General features: G+C 40.3%; 1 protein-coding gene across 2 annotated transcripts; it reads left to right on the top strand.

The window, feature by feature from the left end:
• The first annotated feature begins 3,749 nt into the window (after window positions 1-3,749).
• TCP11L2 (t-complex 11 like 2) lies at window positions 3,750-20,738 on the top strand. Of its 2 annotated transcripts, none has more exons than XM_010712476.4 (11): window positions 3,750-4,113; window positions 7,028-7,146; window positions 9,427-9,596; window positions 11,403-11,538; window positions 12,463-12,583; window positions 13,007-13,227; window positions 13,772-13,908; window positions 14,875-15,062; window positions 16,445-16,626; window positions 17,339-17,511; window positions 18,055-20,738. In XM_010712476.4, exons 3-11 carry the CDS (start codon window positions 9,461-9,463, stop codon window positions 18,297-18,299), a joined length of 1,539 nt encoding a protein of 512 aa, XP_010710778.1. In that variant the 5' UTR covers window positions 3,750-4,113; window positions 7,028-7,146; window positions 9,427-9,460; the 3' UTR covers window positions 18,300-20,738. The 2 variants fall into 2 exon arrangements, with proteins under 2 accessions (XP_010710778.1, XP_003202407.1); XM_003202359.5 differs by having other exon boundaries at window positions 3,751-4,113; window positions 11,406-11,538.

Genomic DNA, 20,738 nt, shown 5'->3' with positions numbered 1-20,738 from the left:
TCTGCTGCTTTGTCCCAATGCTTACCTTTACTTCAGACAGAAATGAGGCCACTCAGTTCTTAATGCCTCCTTCTTTCTTCCTGATAGACATGCTGAGTAACTAGGTCACCAGGATGGACTCTCAAGGATTCTTTTTTATTTTATCATTTAATCACCAGATGGTGAACAATGTAAGCTGATTCTTTATTGCCCCTTTCTTTCACAGCTATTAGGGAAGAGGCTTACCTGGTAGACTTGTATCAATGCTTCTGCCTTGAGTTTTCTCAGGAGGTTCATAAGGAGTAACATGCAAAGCAGTCATGGAGTTAGACCTGGGCTAAGAGCAAACAACTATAAAACAGTAAGTAGTACTGGTGTTGATTTCAAAACAATTTGCTGGTTTGTTTTTAAAAGAATAATGCAACAAAAAGCTCTTGGCAGTTGGTTACTCCTTCAGATCTTGCTCTTTTTCCCTGCATTTTAATATGTATCTTTCTATGTAAAGCTAACTTTGAAAAAGTCTGTGTTCATGTCTGTATCTGTTATTTGCCTGTATTAAAGAAATGTGTGGGATGAAAGTGAAGAGCAATTCTGTGCAAGACATACATTCAATCAATGAAAATAACCCTTCAAAGCTCTACTCAGGCTTCTGGGCAGAGATCTTTCATACATAGTTTTGGTGTCTCAAAGACATAACAAAATGTTACAAGCAAGAAGTTTTTTCCAGTTCTGTACCTAGGCTGCTGAACTACTAGTGCGAATTTGATTTATTTCCTTCTTGTGCTTTTGTGTTATGCTGAAATGCATTTGTTTGCCAAGAATCATTCCATGAGTGGAAGTTCTTTACGCATACATGCAAGCCATAACTCCTTACAAGAGAAGAACTTGGGGTGCTAATGCATCTATTCCTCTATTTGATTACAGCAAGAAATTCGACCAAGTCTTGTCTTGGAAGACATTTTCTTGTTTGTTTGTTTTCACTTTGATTTCCAGAACATTCTTCTTTTTTTTTTTTTTAATAAAGTTTGGATTGAGCATTCCTCAGAGACGTGAATCCTAAACCTAGGCAGGATCACACAGCCCCAGATTTCAGACATCTGATCTTTATGTCAAGAATTTGTATGAACCAAAGTGCCCAGCCTGTACACGGTATTCCACTTAGTAACTTCTGGCATGGGTCATGAAAGGAAAACATAACAGTTAAATGTGTTGGGCATGTGTCACCATAATTCTGTCACATACACAGATATGAGGTCAAAAGCTTCTCCCTGGAAAGGATGCTGGAGTGACTACAGGTTACAGATACCACAACAGAACTTGGTTAGCTGACTGCCCTGACCCCAGCGAGGAACTAAGCACTCACACAAGGTCAGTTTTGCCAGTGTATTAAATTTGAATAGTTCAGTGGGAAAAAGCAGCAGTCCTGTTTCCTTCTCACAGGACTGACTTCTCCCTGGAACACCTAATTGAAGCGCAGGTGGAGATAGCATTTTTACACCTGTTTTGCAGACTTTCTGTCTTGCCCTTGAGCCTATTATGAAATGTGGGCCTGATGGTCTCAGGCAACTCAGAGTCTTAACATCCATCTGTTAGCAGTAAAGCCAGTCTCCCTGGCTCAGTTATTAGGATTAGGGCAAAATATCTTGTGACTTTAAGATATGTTCTCAACTTTGTTGTCATGAGCCCTGGTGTAAATAACAACACGCCTTGCCCTTTCCCTCTCCTCCCACTGTAGCCATCACTCAGTCTCACACTGGGACATTTCTGACCTGCAGAGCCAGATGCAGCTGCACTTATCATTCAGTAGTCATGTTGCCTTGGGCAGGATAAAACAGTGCATTAAATGTAAGCTTTATTGTCTCTGCCAGTTTTACTAATAAGGAAAAGTTATGAGCTAGCTTGCTGCAAAGACTGAGCACAAATTATTCTTCCATTTCAATTAACAGTGGTTCTCTAATGAAAGGCCAATAATTAAGGCCAACCTGAGATACCAGTCAAACTTAAATTGTGCCTGTATGTCCTATATGAGACATGGACATTGATCTTCTTAATTGACTAGAACAAATGTAAAGGCTGTACAATTATTTTCCTGGCTAACATTGCAGAAGAAACAGATGATGAGAAATGAGTGACATTTCTCCATGGTGAAAATCTCTACAGTAAATAATTTACCTCAAGATCTGCAGAGTGGACTATAGCTTCATGTTCTCTGGACAGTGAAGGAACTCAACTAAAAAGGTGGTTAACTGCTAAGTATTACAGTAGTACTGTAGGTACAGTAGTAAAGTAGGCCTGTACACTGGAATCTTCAAGCAAGAATTTGGTGCCTCATTGCCTTGGTCTCTCTAGAGAGAGCAATAAAGAAAGCTGGGTACTTTAGATAGCTTTCAATCAGCCAGTGTGCTATGGGGAAGGGCAGTGCTGTAAATAAAAAGAAAATACTGTTTTAAAGCCATCCCTTTCAGGAATACTTAGAAGCTAGTTTACTTGGTGGGGCATCCCTTTCCCCTGTCTAAGCTGGTCCTGAGCACCAGAGGCTTCTTCAGTTGCTTGCCTGTGCAGAAAACAACAAAATGGTCCCTGAGCCACTGGCCCTAGTGCTTGTTTCAAGCACTGTTTGTGCAAGTTTATATGATACAGCTGGTTAATTAACAAAGGGCAACAGCAGCCATCACAGCAAAGATCAGAGTTTGTGTTTTCTTCATTCCCATCCAAAATGGATGAAATATATAATAAATAAAGTATTTGTAAGTGAAAACAGTCCTGTACATGGCAGTCCAGCTGTAGCCTGTCAGTCTTCTCCAAAGCTCTTCTGAGCTTCTCTGAGATGATCGTCGCCATGCGTCATACAAAAACTAGGACAAAGTAGCGCAAACATTGTTATTTAAAATGCTGTCTTCTTTATGGAAGCAAGCGGATTAGGCTGTTGCACTTAATCTCATTTAATGTCTCCAAAGGCTGGACTGGAGTATCAGGGCTGACAGGTGCTTTGCTTCTCTGGGAGCCAGTATTGCTGCCTGAACAGAACCTCTGGCTCTTGCAAGGGCAAACTGTGCACCCTGCATTCATCAGAGGCTGCATTCGTAGAACCTACTGCAGGCTTTGGTCTTTGAGAATGCAACAACTGTCTGCATGGTTCTTGTCACGAGTGTCGCTGTCCACAGGAAGAGAAGCTCTCTGTCTCCCTAAGCAGCAGGGCTTGGTTTCACCTCTGAGGCAGCTACTAATGAATGCCAGCACTTGCCCTCCGTGCTTCCTGGGAGGCAAGGCGAGGGCAGCATGCAGCTCCTGTGGCAGGAAGCGATGGCAGCCCTGTCAGGTACAGCTGCCCAGCAGGTATGTGAGCCTGTCCGTTGGTAAGGCCACGCAGCAATGAGCAAGGCATCGGTAATAACAGTGCTTCAGCGCCGCGTTCCTCAGCAGGTGCTAACCGGGCCTCGTAATGCCACAGGTACTCAATGTCTCATACTTGCCCTGAGGCCAAGATGGCGGCGGGGGGCAGTGGGGGAGCCAAGATGGCGGCGGGGAGAGTCTCACCCCCATCACTGAGCAGGGAACCGGAGCTAGGACCATAATTAAAGCTTCCTCATCAGCAGAACAAACAAAAGACAAACCCGCCATCACGTGCTGCCCCTACCAACCTCATTCATCCCCATCCCCTCACCCGCAGGGGCCCACGCCCAGCCCTGGGGGCGGCTCGGGGGCGGGGCTTTGTGAGGAGGCCGCGCCCATCGCCGCGGATGGGGCGGGGTCAGCTCGGCTCGACGCCGCTCTTCCGTAAACACCACCCAGCCCTCTGGCCGGCCTTCCCTCGGCCGGGCCCATACCGCACGGGGGGGGCGCGACAGGGTTTTTCCTCTGTCGCCTCCTTTTGCTCCTCACCTAGTGCTTGGCTCCGGGAACACCGAGGGGACACACACTGTTTCTGTGGGGATGAGGAGGAGCTGACCTGAATCTCTCAGGATAGCTGACAGCTGACGGGCAGAAGCTACTTCCCCCCCACCCACCTCCCTGTTCCCGTCGGAGATGGGCGCGCCCGAGGAAGGCACTCATAGTCCGGGCTGCTACATAAACCCGGGGGGTGTTTAAAGCCCCGGCGAGCGCTGCATGGGGAGCTGGGCTGCTCGTGCTGCGGTAAGTGAGCGGGGACGGGCAGTTGTGCCGTGTGGTGACTACGGGGCGGGGGGCTGTGGGGCGAGTCCTGCTCCGAGGGTCGCTGCCCTCCGGTGTGGTGCGGGGGGGCGGCTGTCTCGCTGCCCGACGGGGGGTTTCCCCTCTCACGGGTATAGCCGCGGAGTTCCGTTGGCAGCGAGTAACGAGGGCACCTGGGGACGGACACTGAGGTCAGAACAGCCGGGCTGGCGGAGCGGCTCCCCCTTCCCCGTCTTTTCTCCCCCCCATCCGCCCCCGGGCCCGTCCTTGGTAACGCTGTTTGTTTTGGTCAGGCTGTGCCAAACTCTTAAAAAACATGGGGCCGGGGGAGGAGACAAGCCGGGGAGGAAGAGGAGGAGCCGGCGGCGGGAGGAGAGCTGCGGTCTGTGCGGGTCGGAGGGCTCTGTACGGCCCCGTGTGCGGCCCTCGGGATGAAGGGAAAGCTCCGCGGGCGGAGAGTCGAAACTGTCCGGAATAACGCTCAACAAAGGCGCTTTTCTGCTCCTTTGCCCTGCGGCAGAGGGCTGACAGGCAGCGAGAAGGGAAACCCGAGCCGATGCCGCCTCGCTGATAGGACATCAGCCCGGCGGAATGAGCGAGATAAAACCCGTGCAGCGGTCCAGCTGGACAGAGCTGGACTGAGAGGGGAGTGCATATGGATGAAGGGCTCTGTTGAACAAAGCAGCACTGTGGAAAGGCAGTCTGTGAAGCTGTTATCTGAAGGAAAAAAAGCTTTCTGAATTTTTTTTTCCTCAGGTGCCTCCTAAGATAACGGCTAAAGCAAGCCCTCGGGAATAAAAAGTGTGTGTTATTGAGAGCTAATCACACCTTGTGATCTTGGGCACATCCACAGCGGTCAGGTGGGGTGAAGGGTAACTGCAGGCGCACAGCTATACCATACCTTTGTACAGTGCACTTCTTTCCTGTATGGAGTAATCCAGAGCTGCCTCAACAGCAGGGCCATCTATGCTAGTTTGGTTATTCCGTGTTACTTTAGCTGGAAATTTGCAGGTAGAAAAATGAACTAAAGCTTTATACCTGTAGAAGGTATTTTTAACTTGACATCACATTTAGGGTTTATCTCTGTGGAAAACCTACTGTAGGGAACATGTTTTAGCAGTGGGTTGGGCAGGTGATCTCCAGAGTTTCTTTCCAACCTGTCAGATTGTGTGGGAAGAGGTAAGTAAAAGCAGCAAACAAAATGGGACTGATCAAAAGAAAGCACTCTATAATAATATCCAATGCCAAACATATCATACCTAGAGTGAAAGTGTTGTTTTTTAAAGCAGGAGGAGCAGAGCAGGTTGTAAGCACAGACAGAGCCTTTGATAGAAAGGTGGAATATCAATCTTTGTGTTAAAACAAGACCCTAATATGTAATGCTTAATGAACATTTTAAAAATTAGAAGATGGTGTTGTTTATTCAGGATAGACAGTTAAAAAGCTCCTGGAAGGCTTTTTGAAATATGTAGGTCACTCTGAAAGCAATGCCCTCTGTTTATTTCTAAGGAAACTACAACAGCTACAAAGAGCACAATAAAATCAGTGAACAGAGTACATTCTCAATAACGTGTTTGCTGTCATTAACTGTGTCTTCATCAGCAATAAACAAGCGTGCTGCATTTGTAATATTCTGCACCAGTAGAGGACGCACAGTATTTTACTACCCACTGCCTTACTGTGCTTGCATCCACTGTTTGGTTTCTGTAAACATTCAGCAAATGTTGATGAATGTTAGTGGGTGCCATTTCTGTGCATGGAGGAATTCGGTGACACACCTCTGTTTCGCACATACTTCTGTGTCAGGTGCTGTTCTGTCAGACTGCCCCTCTGCTGCCATCTGTCACATAGCAACAAAATGTAATGGAATATTAATGGGAAGGTTTGACCTCTAGTGCCATACCACCAACAGCCGCCTCTGGTGTTGTGAGCCAACATAAAACAGGAGGCGTTTCTTTCAGAGCAGCCCTTGTATTTCTTACTTGGAAACTGCATTAATATAAATTTAAAACTACTTGTGAACTTGGCCCTTAGTAACTTATGAGAAGCTCTGAACAAAAGCATTAGGACAAGAAGCTCTTTGCAGTATGTTATAAAGAATAGACCAGGTAGCTTGATCCTTTATTGTAACTAATTAAAAAAGCCCTTTTTGATTTGTATTTTAATGTTCTCAATGAATGTTCTTTCCTTTATCCTTTAGTTGTTGGGTAACATTAAAACCTAGATGACATTTATGGATCCTGCTTGCATATTCATTTGTTTTCTTTGATGTGCTTGTTGCCTTCTCTATCTTATAAACTTCAGGTTTAGCAGTAATGTTCTGAATGTGCAGAGTACACCCACTTTCTTCCTCACCACTTGAGGCGTTCTACTAGGGAATATACTTATTACAGCAAAAATTGCAGTGCTTTTTTTTTTTTTTGATGTGCCATCTCATGTTAGTTTGGGACTTAAGTCTTCTAAAACACTCTTAACAGCTTCTCTGCTGTGTGTGTGTTTGTAAGCATGAATTGTAGGAGCAGGTATGTTCTCAGTGCATCAAAATAAGTCATGGCTCTCTTTCAGATGCAACTATTTGTTGCTGAAAGATCCTTTACTTTGGAGTACTGTGTAAATACTTAATGTATATAGAAATCTAATTTTTGCCTTAACTGTTTGAATTATCTTGAGCATAAGGTTGTGATAGGAAATGGCCATGCTGTCTTGCTTCTTGTGGGTGGTTTGGTACTGCGTAATGTTAGAAATGCTTTGCAAGTCTGAATATTTGATTATTTGAATATGTTGTTAAAACTATCATATGGCTAAGAGGAAGTTCTTGAGGTATAAATGCTGTGATATTTAATTTCTTTCCTTTTTAATATCTGTTTGATCTCTTTCATGTTCTTTTAATACCAAGATTGAAGCAATAGACGCACTGTGAAGGCAGGAGATTTACAAGACCTCTTGGGCCAGTACACATCTAACAACGCACAGCAATTTCTTCCATGGACCACATGCAACATTGACCTTCTGGAGGTTAGTTATTTGAATATGAAAAAAGAGGCTTTAGGCATGATTCTAGCTAGGAAATTCAGTTCTGTGTTGATGCAGAAGCAATAGAAGGGTGAGTAACACATGCTTTGCAGGCTCAGAAGGGTTACTGTAAGCAAGCAGTTCCACATCAGTAACCTGCTGTGTATTTCTACAGTGGGGTTACTTGTCACAGCTAGTTTCTAGTCAGGTTTAGCTTTGAGATATGTAACACAAGTATAGTAGAGTTAATCTACTTCTGCATAACATGAATGAGTGACTCATTTCTAATTGTAACTTAAACGAATATCATTTCCACTGAAAATATTTCTGAGCCTTTTGGCTTGCCAAGTTTTCTTGCAGCTCGTTATTTTGCCTAGGCAGTACTATAAATATATATTTCAGTTTTGTTAGGTGTGATAAAATTACTGTTTTATTAAAGACTTCTAATATTATGTGCCACAGGTAGAGGCTCTGAAGTGACCTGATAGTGATATTTCAGTATCTAAAGGGGAGCTGCAGGAAAGAAGGGGGCAGACTCTTCAACGGGGTCTGTGGTGACAGAATAAGGGGAGATGGCCTCAAGCTTAAAGAGGGGAGATCTAGGTTATATATAAGGAAAAAAATCTTTTACAGTGAGGGTGGTGAGGCTCTACAGTAGAGTTGTGGTGAACGCCCTGTTGCTGGAAACTTTCAAGACAAGGCTGGGTCAGGCACTGGGCAGCCTGATTTATCTGTGGTGTCCCTGTTCAGGGAGTTGGACTTGATGGCCTTCAGAAGTCCCTTCCAATTCTAAGGATTCTATGATTGCATGAACTAGAGCTGAAAGCCTTGAACCTATGACCTTGTATACACTGATGTAAAGTCTCTTAGTGACTTCTCCAGTAAGTTAATAAACAGTTAAATGTCCTTGTTGATGTGATCCCCTTCAAAAAACAGAGCAGAAAGTCACTCATGCATCATCTTTCCTCTTGGGGGCGGAGGAGGAAACAAACACCAAACAACTATTAATCAACACAATTAACAGGGGAGTATTCATCAGTGGAATAACTCAAGTTGTAAAGGTCTGTTCAGCATGAGCTGGTACCTGAGAAATCACTCTAAGCTGTAATTAAGAGCTAACATAAGGAGATCATAGTCCTCGTCCTCTTTTGTCTACCTCACAACCCCACAATAATGGATTCGTATAACTAAATACAACGATCATCCTTTTGCTGCCATAAGTGGCTTTTTCCAGGTTCAGTGGAGTTGCAAAGTGCAGTATCCTTTGCCTGCTTATGCTGATGCTGCTTAATCGTAAGTGAAGTCATGTTAGTTGCTGGCTGTGTCTCTTCATAAAGTCTACTACAGAGTACTTTGTGGCCTTAGTCAATGATGGTCCGCTCCTTTTGGTATCTGGGCCAAATTCCTCTGGGAGTAGTTATGACAGACTTCCAATTTCTCATTTTAATGCGATGATTAACATATTTTTACTTCCTGACTTAGAACTATTAATCATCTTCATTGAACTATGCAACTGTCCAAGTTCTGTGTAGTTGCAGATTATCTGCCTGGGTGGCAGTTGCCTTACATAGACAGTACAATGAAGCATAAAAGTTCATAGGATGTTATTTGTCACGTACACTGAAAGTAGTGCTAGAGGCTTAGAGTTACTGTTTAAATTAAAGCGTAAAGACCTACCTGCCCTCTCACCCCTAGAGCAGTATTTTTGGGGTCTCTGCCATTTTCAGTCTATTTTGGGCAAAGTCTCGCACTAAAGCAGCAGGCTAGGCTTCTTGAGGCATCATGTCAGAAATTTAGCACTCTGAACTACTTGCCCATTCTTCCCCAGCAACTTCTCTGCTCGCTTCAGTTGTTGCTCTCAGTGTCAGTCTGTGGCAGGAAGCTAATTGCTAAACATCACTTGATGGTGAAGTCAGGTGGGGGATGGTAACACCCTGGTAAATGTCTTCATATTTTGAGATTGAGAGCTTCCAAAATTCTGACAGTGAGCAATCGGGGGAGCTGCTATCAGTAGTTTGTTGATTTTTTTTGTTTGTTTGTTTGTTTTTTTTAATTTAATCAATTTAAAGATTATGTTAGAGTTGGTAAAATATGGAATGGCAAAAGGGTATAAAAAGTTCATACAGGATAGATACATTTTACTAATAACTGCATGATATGTCAAGCCAGGTTGCTTTTGTAGCACTTTTGATAAGGAAGACATCTACTTGTTCCTTGTTCATACTGTAATCTGTATTCAACTTTGAAAACCAAAAAACATAGAAAGTGTGTTTGTCTTTTCAGATCTTGTTTAGTTCACCAGCTAAAGGGAAGCACAATGCCTCTCAACGATGACCAGAACAGTGATTCAGATTCTTCTCGCCTTTCTGAAAGCACAGCTTCTTCTAGCGACTCTGAATATTCAAGACAGAGCTTTAACAGCGATTCTTCAAGCAAACCCAGTTCCCCAGCTTGTAAGCCTATTTCAACCTTACCTGTGCTGTACATCAACACTTAAGGATAACCTATCCTCTGTCTCTTTCATGTAGTGGTTAGAGCCTGGGAGTTGGAATTTGTATTTAAGGGTATTAAATGTAATGTGTGACATTCTAATGGCCGTGGAGCAGCACATCTCTTTTTGTGTGGGGTATCACTGATAGCTGTGTCTGTGGGGGTGTCTCTGTTGGCTTCTTTCCTTTAGAAAATGCAAGTCAAGCGTGCCACTTGTATCCTAGTCTAGAGTTAATCTTGGTGTTGATAGCAATCTCTCACTCAACCAAACTCACTTTGCCCTTTATGTGCAAAGGGTGGATTTGGGGCCACACTGTTTGAAATTAAATCTTTTACAACATAAAATTAACTGAGTGTTACCTGAAGTTGTGTGAGTTTAACCTATGATTTTAATATTTATCTGGTAAACACTATGATTGAACACTCATTTGCACAAGGAAGATATTTCAGTACTGTGTCCAGGCCTGGAGCCCTCAGCACAAGAAAGATGCAGAGCTGTTGGAGCGGGTCCAGAGGAGGGCCACTAGGATGATCAGAGGGCTGGAACACCTCTCCTGTGAGGAAAGGTTGAGGGAACTGGGCTTGTTTAGCTTGGAGAAGAGAAGGCTCTGAGGAAACCTCATTGTGGCCTTCCAGTGCTTGAAGAGAGCATATAAACAGGAGAGGGAACAATTGTTTACAAGGGTGATAGTGATAGGACAAGGGGGAATGGTTCTAAACTGAGACGGGGAGGTGGGGAGGGTTAGGTTAGATACTAGGAGGAAATTTTTCACCCAGAGTGTGGTGACACACTGGAACAGGTTGCCCAAGGAGGCTGTGGATGCCCCATCCCTGGAGGCATTCAAGGCCAGGCTGGATGTGACTCTGGGCAGCCTGGTCTGGTGGTTGGTGACCCTGCACATAGCAGGGGGGTTGAAACTAGGTGATCATTGTGGTCCTTTTCAACCCAGGCCATTCTATGATATTTCCTGGATGAGTACTGATAAATAAAACCTTAATTAAATGTGCTTAGTGTTGGTATCTGTAAGCATTCTCAAACCATGCATACCTGGTTAGTGTCCAAATAAGTGAAATCTTGCATTAAAACAGGCTTGTTAGTGGAGCAATTAGCAATTAGCTCTAGACTCCTAACGAGTAGTAATGACAGAACAATAATCACAAATATTAAATGGGAGAACTTGGATCTTAGAAACACTCCTGCTTTCAAATATACTTTAGACATGTTTACATTCTTAATACATATTTGTTTAAGAAAGGGACTAACTTGTGATGCATTTGCTATGATTCTTAAGTAGGGGTTTATTAAATGGGTAATATTAAAACCTTCTCTGCAGGCAAGAAAAGCATTATTATGTGCTCCAGATTATAGTGCAAGTCTGGTATCTGTTATTGCCTGTGCTTTTCTTCTGGTGAATCCTATAGAACAACTGGCAGGAAGTCTGTGGACTATAAGGTCCCTTTTGAAGGAAAGAAAACTATCTCTGTTAAGATGCAAAAATATAGAACTGCTTTTAAAAATGTGATGTTACCCAGCCATCCACACACACAAACACACACACGCCCCCGATAAGCTGGGAGTTTCCTGAGTTAGTGTTTTAAGAAGATATAAAGGTCTGGTAATCCTACCTTCTTTCTTCTAAAGCACTGGAGTCCAATTAGCAAGAAGCAAAATTTCTTGCCTTACTTGTGTGCAAGGCTGCTAATTTTGAATAATACTTTGAATTGCACTTACCTACCATAGTGCTTTGTCTTGATTTTGTTTGATCCAGCAGCAAGTCCTCCCAAGATGGTTACATTTGATGAACTGATGGCAGCTGCGAGAAATTTATCCAACTTGACATTAGCTCATGAAATTGCTGTAAATGCAAATTTCTGTATAAAACACGAAGACCACCCACAGAACAGGTAAGGGCATGAATTTTGCACAAAGCAAGATTGAGACTAAGAAGAGAGGAGAAATACAGCAGCATTAAAGCACACAAGCAACACTACGTTTTGAAAGGCTATGGATGTTTCTAACACAACTCCAAGAGTCATTGTCAAAGCTAAGACAGCTCAGAGCAAGTATTGCCATCCAACTGGCTTGATACACGTAGAGCATCTTATGCTCTGTCTTACACATCATGTGGAAGGTAAAAGGCTGATGTCACGTGAATTCACATAGTTAAAATGATGAATATGGGTCTGTTCTGTGTTTAAGTCTTGTGGAGAAGATGAAATAGTGGGCTTCTGTGTAGCTGTTTGTATAGCAATTTGGTCTCATGATGATAAGGAATATGAGGCTCATCATTAATTTATCTCTAATTTTATACCAAAGGAGATGTAAAAAGATCTGGAGATCCAGAGGAAGTGAGAAATAGCTTCCTCATTGTAGGTGATTAAAATGTTCTTGATTACAGATGACTTTTTAAGTTTAAAAACCTCATCTCTTGAAAAAATAAACATGAAAGAAAAGTTTTTAGTTGCAGAAATCCCTTAAGTGATAATTATATGATGGATGCATTTTTAAGAAAGCTGAGCACATAACACACAAGGTTAGGACAGACAGTATAAATTTGGTAAGGAAAAAGCAAAGGCAGTATCTCTATAACTGCATTTGAATTACCAGCAGCACTTTTAATACAGTGTTTTGGGAAAGGCTTTTTGGCGTAGGTCGTGTTTTAGGAGCTGATAGTCCAGCACAAGAAAAATACTTTTTCAGGTCATGTGATAGCTGGCAATGTGTTGTATGTTTCCAGCAAGTCACTGGGTTAACCCTAAAACACTTCTAGCAAGAATGAAGGCTGTTTAGTAGTCTTTTTCTCTGTCTGTAATTGACTTCTTCCACAGCTTAGCAGGCACAGTGAAACAAATAGTACACAAGGCATTTTGGGATCACCTGGAATCGGAACTGAATGAAGACCCTCCCGAATATGAACATGCTATCAAGCTCTTTGAGGAAATTAAGGAGGTAACTCTTTTTTCCCTCTCCAGTAATTTTGTCAGGTCTGAGTCTAGTAATTCACTGAAGGTTCTATTAGTTCATAGTCAAACCAACGTTTTGAGTTCCTGCTTTTAAAATGAAGCCATGATTATACAGAATATTTATAATAAATGTATATTAATTGTGATTATGGCCACACACAGGTGTCTAATAAGCTTTCAGTGTAGGATGGTTAGCTGCAAGTCAAAACTCTTCTGAAAGCTTAACATTTCCACTGGTTTCTGTCTGATTACACAGCCTTTTTCTTGCTACCTTAGATTGTGTCCAGTCTTAATCTATCCTGTTACAGCTAAATACACTTGACACTAATACTGATCTTATTTTAACATGTTTACAAAGTACTTTTTTATTGATAAGCTTTTCTTTTTTTTTTTTTTCTCCCTACTTTAGATTCTTCTTTCCTTCCTGGCTCCAGGAGCAAACAGGATTCAAAATCAAATTTGTGAAGTTCTGGACACAGATCTTATAAGGCAGCAGGCAGAACACAATGCTGTTGATATTCATGGGCTAGCTAACTATATCATCAACACTATGGGAAAATTATGTGCTCCAATAAGAGACAACGATATAAAACAGTTAAAAGCAACTGAAAATATTGTAGAATTACTGAGGTTGGTATTTGGGTGGTTTTTACACAGGAAAAAAATATCTCTAATCTCATAGAGCATCTGGGCAGTGAAAGATGGTGGGGCAGGTCTTAAATAGCATTTTTAATTGTTCTCAAATTGTGAGAAAACTTGTGCAGCAGAAGCATTAAAGGCAAGAGGCAATTGCTGTAACGTTCTGTGACTGGAATGTAATGTCTATCCTAATGCACCGAATAGAGTGCCTGAATTAAAACTACTGACTGAGTAGTTAAACACTGAACAGCAACAACAACACCACTTGAAATATGTTTGAGACTGCTGTTTCAGTCTTGTTCATTCTTTCAAAATTCAGAGGGCATATTCATTCTACCTTGAACTTTTTATTGCATGCTTCAGTATTCAGACAAAAAAAAAAAGTAACATTGTGACTGCTACATTTAAATAACAAGGAAGGAGAATCCTTCACCAAAATGGGAATTAAAGTGCTAGTGAAGGTGTGCCTCACTTCTACTGATTAAAATCAATGGACTGTTGTAGCTGTCTTATTTCACAGTCTCTCTTATTTCAGGCAAATATTCCATGTCCTGGACCTGATGAAAATGGATGTAGCAAATTACACAATTCAGAGCCTTAGACCATACCTTCGGCGTAATTTGGTGGACTATGAAAGAACAAAGTTCCAGGAAATTCTTGAAGAAACACCAAGTAGGTGTTCTTGAAGCTGTATTTCATTTTGTATGTGTATTTCATAAACCTTTAAAATATATATATTTAAGGATGTGTTAGAGAATCTCTCAGTTGCGGTTAACTTAAAAGAAAGACTCCAGTAAGCAGATGCTGATTTATTGTTAAGCATCTTTTGTCTATTGAGTGTTTTCTGACTAATGTGTATTTGTCTAATTGAGTAGTATCTGAAAAACAAACAGTGACTCTTAGTGTCTTGAGGCAGAAGCCTGGTGTTATATATTGAAAGATGAGACTTGTTTTCTACCCAGCAAGTCTGTTAGTCTGAAGTACATGTGGAAAACCAGTTAATGTGCCTGAAAAGTCAGAGGGGCAGAAGTTTTGAAATTTTTTTAATGCAGACTTTGACAAGTTTCTTTTGGTCATCTTGATCCACTGGTACACATTTTCCTTAATGTTGCAAAGCAGCCTATAAAAGAATATTTTTAAAAGGAGAGGAAAAAAGTAAACTTGCATCTTAAGTATTGGCTTCTAAAATGGGAACCCTAAGCCATTGATACAGCCAGCTGTGTTTATAAATGCAGCCTGTCAAGTAACTTAAAAAGGATTCATTTGCTGTTCATGCAGTTTCTCCTTCCACCTCGTCTTTCCAATCCTGTGACCCAACTACTTAGTGGCCTCCCTGAAAGAGGAAAAAATGAATTGGGTCCTTTTGAGGGTTTTTATCATTAAAAATCTTGGCTGAAGTCCAACAGTTTCTTACTGGGTTTGTGCAAAGTAGTTAGAATATTAAGATGATCAGCTGAGATGGTCATGAAAAAAGCAAGGGAGAGATTGACTTCTCTGAAGGCATAGTGACCACCGTGTTTTCTCAGTTTTCAGAAGTACATATTAACCTTGCTTATGTTATATATCTTCAGCTCTCTTCCTCATGTTACTGCTTTGATGGAAGTATGCAATAAATCTGTGCTGATTTGCAATGCTTAGGTGCTCTGGATCTCACCACAGAATGGATAAAGGAATCGATAGAAGATGAATTGTCATCCATTTCCAATGAATCATCCTCATCCCCTGGTGCTGATCATAGTTCTAAATCAAGTATTAGTCCTACACTGGTGCTAAACAATGGCTACTTGAAACTATTACAGTGGGACTACCACAAAACAATTCCAGAGGTCAGTGTGTTCCAGTGTCTTCAGATTTCTAGCCGTATGAAAATATTGATGCAGTACGATAATCGTGCTATTAATGACAACAAATGAAACATTCCCTTGTGGTTCTTAATCTTCTGAGTAGTAAACTTGGAAATTGACTAGTCTTGTTTTCTGAACTGAGATGGGGCAAGTTCAACAACCAGAAAAGCTTGTTTTCTCTCTCCAGTCATAGCTCACCAGCTCCACCCTAAGAACAGTCATGCCCATGGTCAAAAGCTGGACCTTGTACTGATGATGCTTGGCTTTCTTTATATATGTATACTTTTTTTTTTTTTTTGAGAGAGAGAAATCTGTCTGTAGTACCTTGTTTTCAAAAACAAATGGCAGAAACAGGAATTGATGGGATTGGGTTGTGAATCTCTTACTCTATAACAGAATCATTAAGAAATTGAAGCTCACTATAGTGGATATTCATAGTTTCTCTGTGTGTAAACTATTGCTTAAGAATCACTGATATTTCCCTCCTGATTACTGATCTCTGCCACTTTAAATTAAGCCAGTGTGAAATTGTCTTATCAGTCAGGGATAAAATTAGCAACTGCAGCAAGCATCTTAGCTGCTATACTTAGTAGCTTGGCAGAGAATTCCTGGACTACACGGGGGTGCTCTTAGCGCTCCCAGTCAACAGCAGAAAAGGAAAATACCTTACCATTCTTCTACCAAGCTTGAATAAGAGCTCCACACAGGCATCTTCTGGTGAATCTAGACTGTTGAAGTATGAAATTACTATTAATCAGTTGAATATTAATGCCCAGCTTGTCAGTGGGGGAATTTGATTATTGTGAGCTTTTAAACTTAAAACTGATTTTAAAAAAAACTACATTTAGCTGTGGTAATCACATTCTTGGTGTGATCTGCTGGCTTTTTGCCTGCAGCGTTATAGGTGACTCACAGGACCTGCTCAGGTGGTTGAACTGATTCTTGTCGTGCACAGTTGTTGATCACTGCCCATCAACTGCAGATGATGGCACTTTTCAAAAGACAGACTGTTCTGTCTAATCCTAACCATTAGCGTCTTTTGGATCTCTGAAACATGCCACATCATGGTCTGAATTGTTGGCCGCAGATAACTGTCAGCAATGAAGAGAAATAAGATGCAGTTTCTTTGGTGTTCTTTTCACTGGAGGCCTCATCTTTCTTCCCTACCACAGTCTGACTTTGGTACTTGTGCCAATGCCATTTTGTGCAATACTGCATGTTCAGAATGTTTTAACTGCTGTCTCTTCTGACTTTGCATATTTGTTAGTTAAAAGCATTAATGTTTCATGGTTAAATCCTATTTATCCTCCTCCTTGCTTTTCTCCCTCTGTATCCCTAAACTGGTGTTACTGTTTTGTTTCTAGACTCTAATAACAGATGAAGTTCGTCTTCAGGAGTTGAGAGAAAAGCTGAATCAATTAAAAATCATAGCTTGTGTTTGTCTCATAACAAACAATATGGTGGGTGCAGCGATTGTAAACATGCCTGATTTTGCCAACCAACTGAAAAGAATCTCTGTTCCCCTTCTTGAAGGCATGAGCAAGAAGTAAGACCTTGTTTATCCCTCTTCATACTTTTTACTTTTTAACAGGGAATACCAAACGGGTCTAAAAACTCAGGGGAAAACAGTTCAAATGTTAAAGCCATTTGTTGATCGTGAATGGCAAAAGGAGGCATTGGATAATACTCTAATGCTTTAACTTCTGGTTAGTCCTAAAGTCAGGCAGGCAGTTGGGCTTTGGTGATTGTAGATCCTTTCAAACTGAAATGTTCTAATACTAGAAGGGCTGTAGCAGTTGATTTCCCCAAGTCATTTTTACCAGTTGATTCAAGTTTACTTTAGGTAACTTAAGTTACACAGCTTCTAATGTTGCTACAGCTTGTGCTACAAGCATGATGCAATCTCAGTGTCTCAAAAAAAAAAAAAAAAAAAAAACCCCAATAACTTCCATTTTACTTTCTCCTCATGAAATGCTATGAATTGAGCCCCAAGGAATGCATAAGCTCAGGTCAGTGTGAGTCGGTGTCATTGCTGCATGCTAAAAAATGATTTTTTTTTTCCAATTAGCATCCTTATCTTACAGATGCTAACTTGTCTTGTATCTGTAGAAGTGCAGAAATCTGCTGATAATGTTTTTATATTCTACCATTGCAGAGGGCAGGTTGAAAATGAAGGAGAAGAGAGTAAGTTCACTTGAAACTGTTGCAGAAACTGTAAATCTTGTTAATGCTTTTCTATTTTTTTTTTTTTCTTCCAGAACTTTTGATTTGAAAGAAGCTCTAAATGCTATTGGTGTTCAGATTTGCATCAAAGTGAATGAGTCTCTCACTGAAAGAGATCTTCCCACTCTTAATGCAGAAATGCAGAGTAATTTAATGGGTCAAATCGCAAGTATTGTTGAGGAGAATAACCCCGTCAGTTCCTTGATTGGTTAGTAAGAAAATACATCATTGTCTTACTGTATGTGTCTATCTAGAAGCTGTTAGATACATTTTAAAACTTCCAGCAAGCTTAATTAGCTGTTTTTAAAGCACTTTCTTACTGCAGTAAAATACTAGATTAGCCAAGAGTAAAGAAATGTTGCTTACCTGTAGTCTGTGCTCTGGGTATGCTGCAGGGTGTGATTTGGTGTAGTTGAGGAAACATTCTAAAAATGTCCTTAAAGGCCAAGAGGTAACAGAGCTTTGAAGGATGCTCAGTCTCTGTCATTTTTCAGTTTAAACTGAGAGGGTTTTCAGTTAGTATCTACTACCTTTTAGTTAAAGTACTTTGTTGCAACAGGGTAATGCTCTGTCTGCCTCTCAGGAGCCAGGTGCAAAAATCTTCTGGTATTGCTTCCCTCTGCAAGATGAGCTTGGGAAAATGTAGTTACCTCTATTACTGAATTTCTTGTACTGATGTACAGAGCACTTGGGAAGTGTGTCTTCATCTTGGATTTACATTGTTCTGAGCATGCTTGATATTATGTTTCAGATAAACGGATCCAGTTGTTCATGAAAAGCTTGCTTGCTCTTCCAAGTTTTCAAAAATGTATGCCTGCACTGCCAGGAGGCCTTTCTGTGATTCAGCCAGAGATGGAACTTGTTGGATCTCAATTTGCAAGCATTGTAGAATTTAATAAACAAGTGTATGGACCATTCTATGCAAACATACTTAAAAAACTACTTTTTCCTGAGGCAGCAATAGGGAAAGCAGGAATAGAAGTACCCAGTAACTGAAAAAGAAAAAAAAAAAAGAAAAAAAAAAAAGAAAAAAAAAAAAAAATCTGTTTCTGTACCCCTTTCTTTTACCTTTTGTCTTTTTTTTAATTGTGTTCTGGCTCCCCCACTAAGAACTCCAGTGACTATTACTGAGAGCAGTCTTGTAAATTGTGTATGGATAGTTTCTGAAATCCACTGGAAGAAAATGAATTTCTATTACATATATATTTTATTGAACTAAGTCTGCTTAATGGATTGTGGCACTTGTATTTCACCTTTTGAGACAAGCAATTATTTGTATTTGTGGTGGATAAGAGATGAAGTACTTACTGTTTTGCCACCATTAAAACATAATATTTTTTAAAATATATATTTACATATGCTATTTTGAGATGACAATAATTGTAGATAAAATGCACTATGCTTACATTGTATTTTTTAGAGCAGCATCTAATAAAAAAAAAAAATCATGATTCTGAAAAGACTTTGAAGTATAAAAAGAAATATAGCATAACTGCTTTTGTAACCAAATCCAGGTTTATAGTAGGCCAACTTCTGGTGCTCCTGCAAATACTGGAACTAAACTTAGCCCATGTTATGTTAAGGAATGCCAGTATTGCAAGTTGTTCTGGTATGGAAGTTGCAGAAGAAGCATTCATTATTTAAAATAAGAATCATTCAGTAGTTGTCAACTGGACAAGATAGAGAGATGAAACACTTCAGAAACGTGATGCCAGGCATGGGGTGGGAATGCAAATATCTGTATGATACCCATCTAGTGAATGTCATACAGATCCCAAGTCTAACCTCTAATATATATACTTATTGATCTTAATGGGTATTAAGTATTTTTGAGGTTGGGCTTTCTGACCTTTATTCTTGAAAGCACTTGACTTTGGGAGAGATCTTAAAGAGTACAACAGAGAGCCTTCACCTTCTGTAATCTGTTGGATAAGGCCTAGAATGTTCAAAATGTATTTTGGGTACTCTTGTGTCAGAAAGCAGATAACCAGACCCCTTGCAATGCTTGAAAATGTGATTACGCTCACTCTCAGTAGGTATCTGAGAGAAGTACATCTTCACTTTCAGATTTATATTGTTCTGAATTTGTTTTCTCAAAATCCCTGCAGATTCAGCCCCAATACTTGGTTCCCATTTAAGACAGCAAAAATCTTAGATACAGAAATAGAGTAGGCTTGGAACTGAGAGATATGGAAGTAAACTTCTGTAAGTTTACATGTTTTATTTTGCATATTTCAGATTACTGGGAATAGATACTGCTGCAATACTTGATATACATGTGTTCTTATCTATGAAAATAAATCATAATTTACTTGAAAATGATCCTTTAGTATATTATCATACAATGGTCCTTTTAAAGTGTCAGATATATATATAAATTCCATGTGGTACAAGTTAAATACCTTGTTTTTAATATTTTATACTACAGTCTATTCTTATTGATGTGAAGAGTTGCCCATAAAAGCTAAAGGTGCCACACATTGTATATATATATTACTATGTCTATCGTAACAAAACTGGGCATTATTACCACTGTGGTTTTGTAGTAAATTTTTACAGAATTGTGTACTCTTTTTAATAAGGGAAATGACTTCATGAGCTGTTCCTCAGTGTCTGAGGACTTTGGCCACACATACATGGTATGAAAATCATTTTTTGAAAGGCCTTTTAGAAAACAAATGGCTATAGTGCACTTCTGTTCTATCCTTTGTTTAAAAAAAACAAAACAAAAACATTTGTAAAAACTGAGTGTGTATTCTGAAGGGAACTTCTATGGAAGCCTGAAAAACCTGAGAAAGGAACTCTTAGAATACAGTAACTGTGCCAGGAGATGAAATGGATTTATTCAAACAGATATGGAACGTTGTCATGCAATTCAAAGTCAGCGAGAGAAGAATGCATTTCAGAAGCACTTATGGGAAATTAATTCTCTGTGATTTGCTACACCCTTGGAAATATCTTTTGGCTGAAACTCGAAGTATATGATTTTTTTTTTAATGGGTATTGGAAGAACATTTATAATGTGACTATGAACTTTATCATAATGCAATATATACATTCTACTGTTTAAAGAAAAAAAATTTTTGGTGACTTGAAAAGGGCATTTTATAGCATGGCCTATGTTTCAAGTGCTTGTTTAATGTATCTTAATTTTTATTTAATGTTTTAACCATCAGGATTGCATCTGTTTAATGTCATGTTACTGCATGCTGTTGATGCTACTCTGGCTGAAAAGCACTTGCCTCTGCTCTGAAACTGTCCTCATGAAACAAGATGCCATTCTGTTAGAGCTGATTTTGTTGAAATACAAATCTTTGAAGCTTTGTATGCGTTCAATTGTTTGTGATACCATTGTGCTGGAAAGTCTCTTATGCAAATTGTTTCTGAAATGTAATGGATCATGTTAAATGCTGAAGATAAAGGACTGCACTAATA

The sequence above is a fragment of the Meleagris gallopavo genome, chromosome 1, assembly GCF_905368555.1.
Source record: "Meleagris gallopavo chromosome 1, MGAL_WU_HG_1.1, whole genome shotgun sequence".
Classification (NCBI taxonomy): Eukaryota; Metazoa; Chordata; class Aves; order Galliformes; family Phasianidae; genus Meleagris; species Meleagris gallopavo.
The sequence above is the reverse complement of the archived record's forward strand: the minus strand, read 5'-3'. Positions and strand labels throughout refer to the sequence as shown.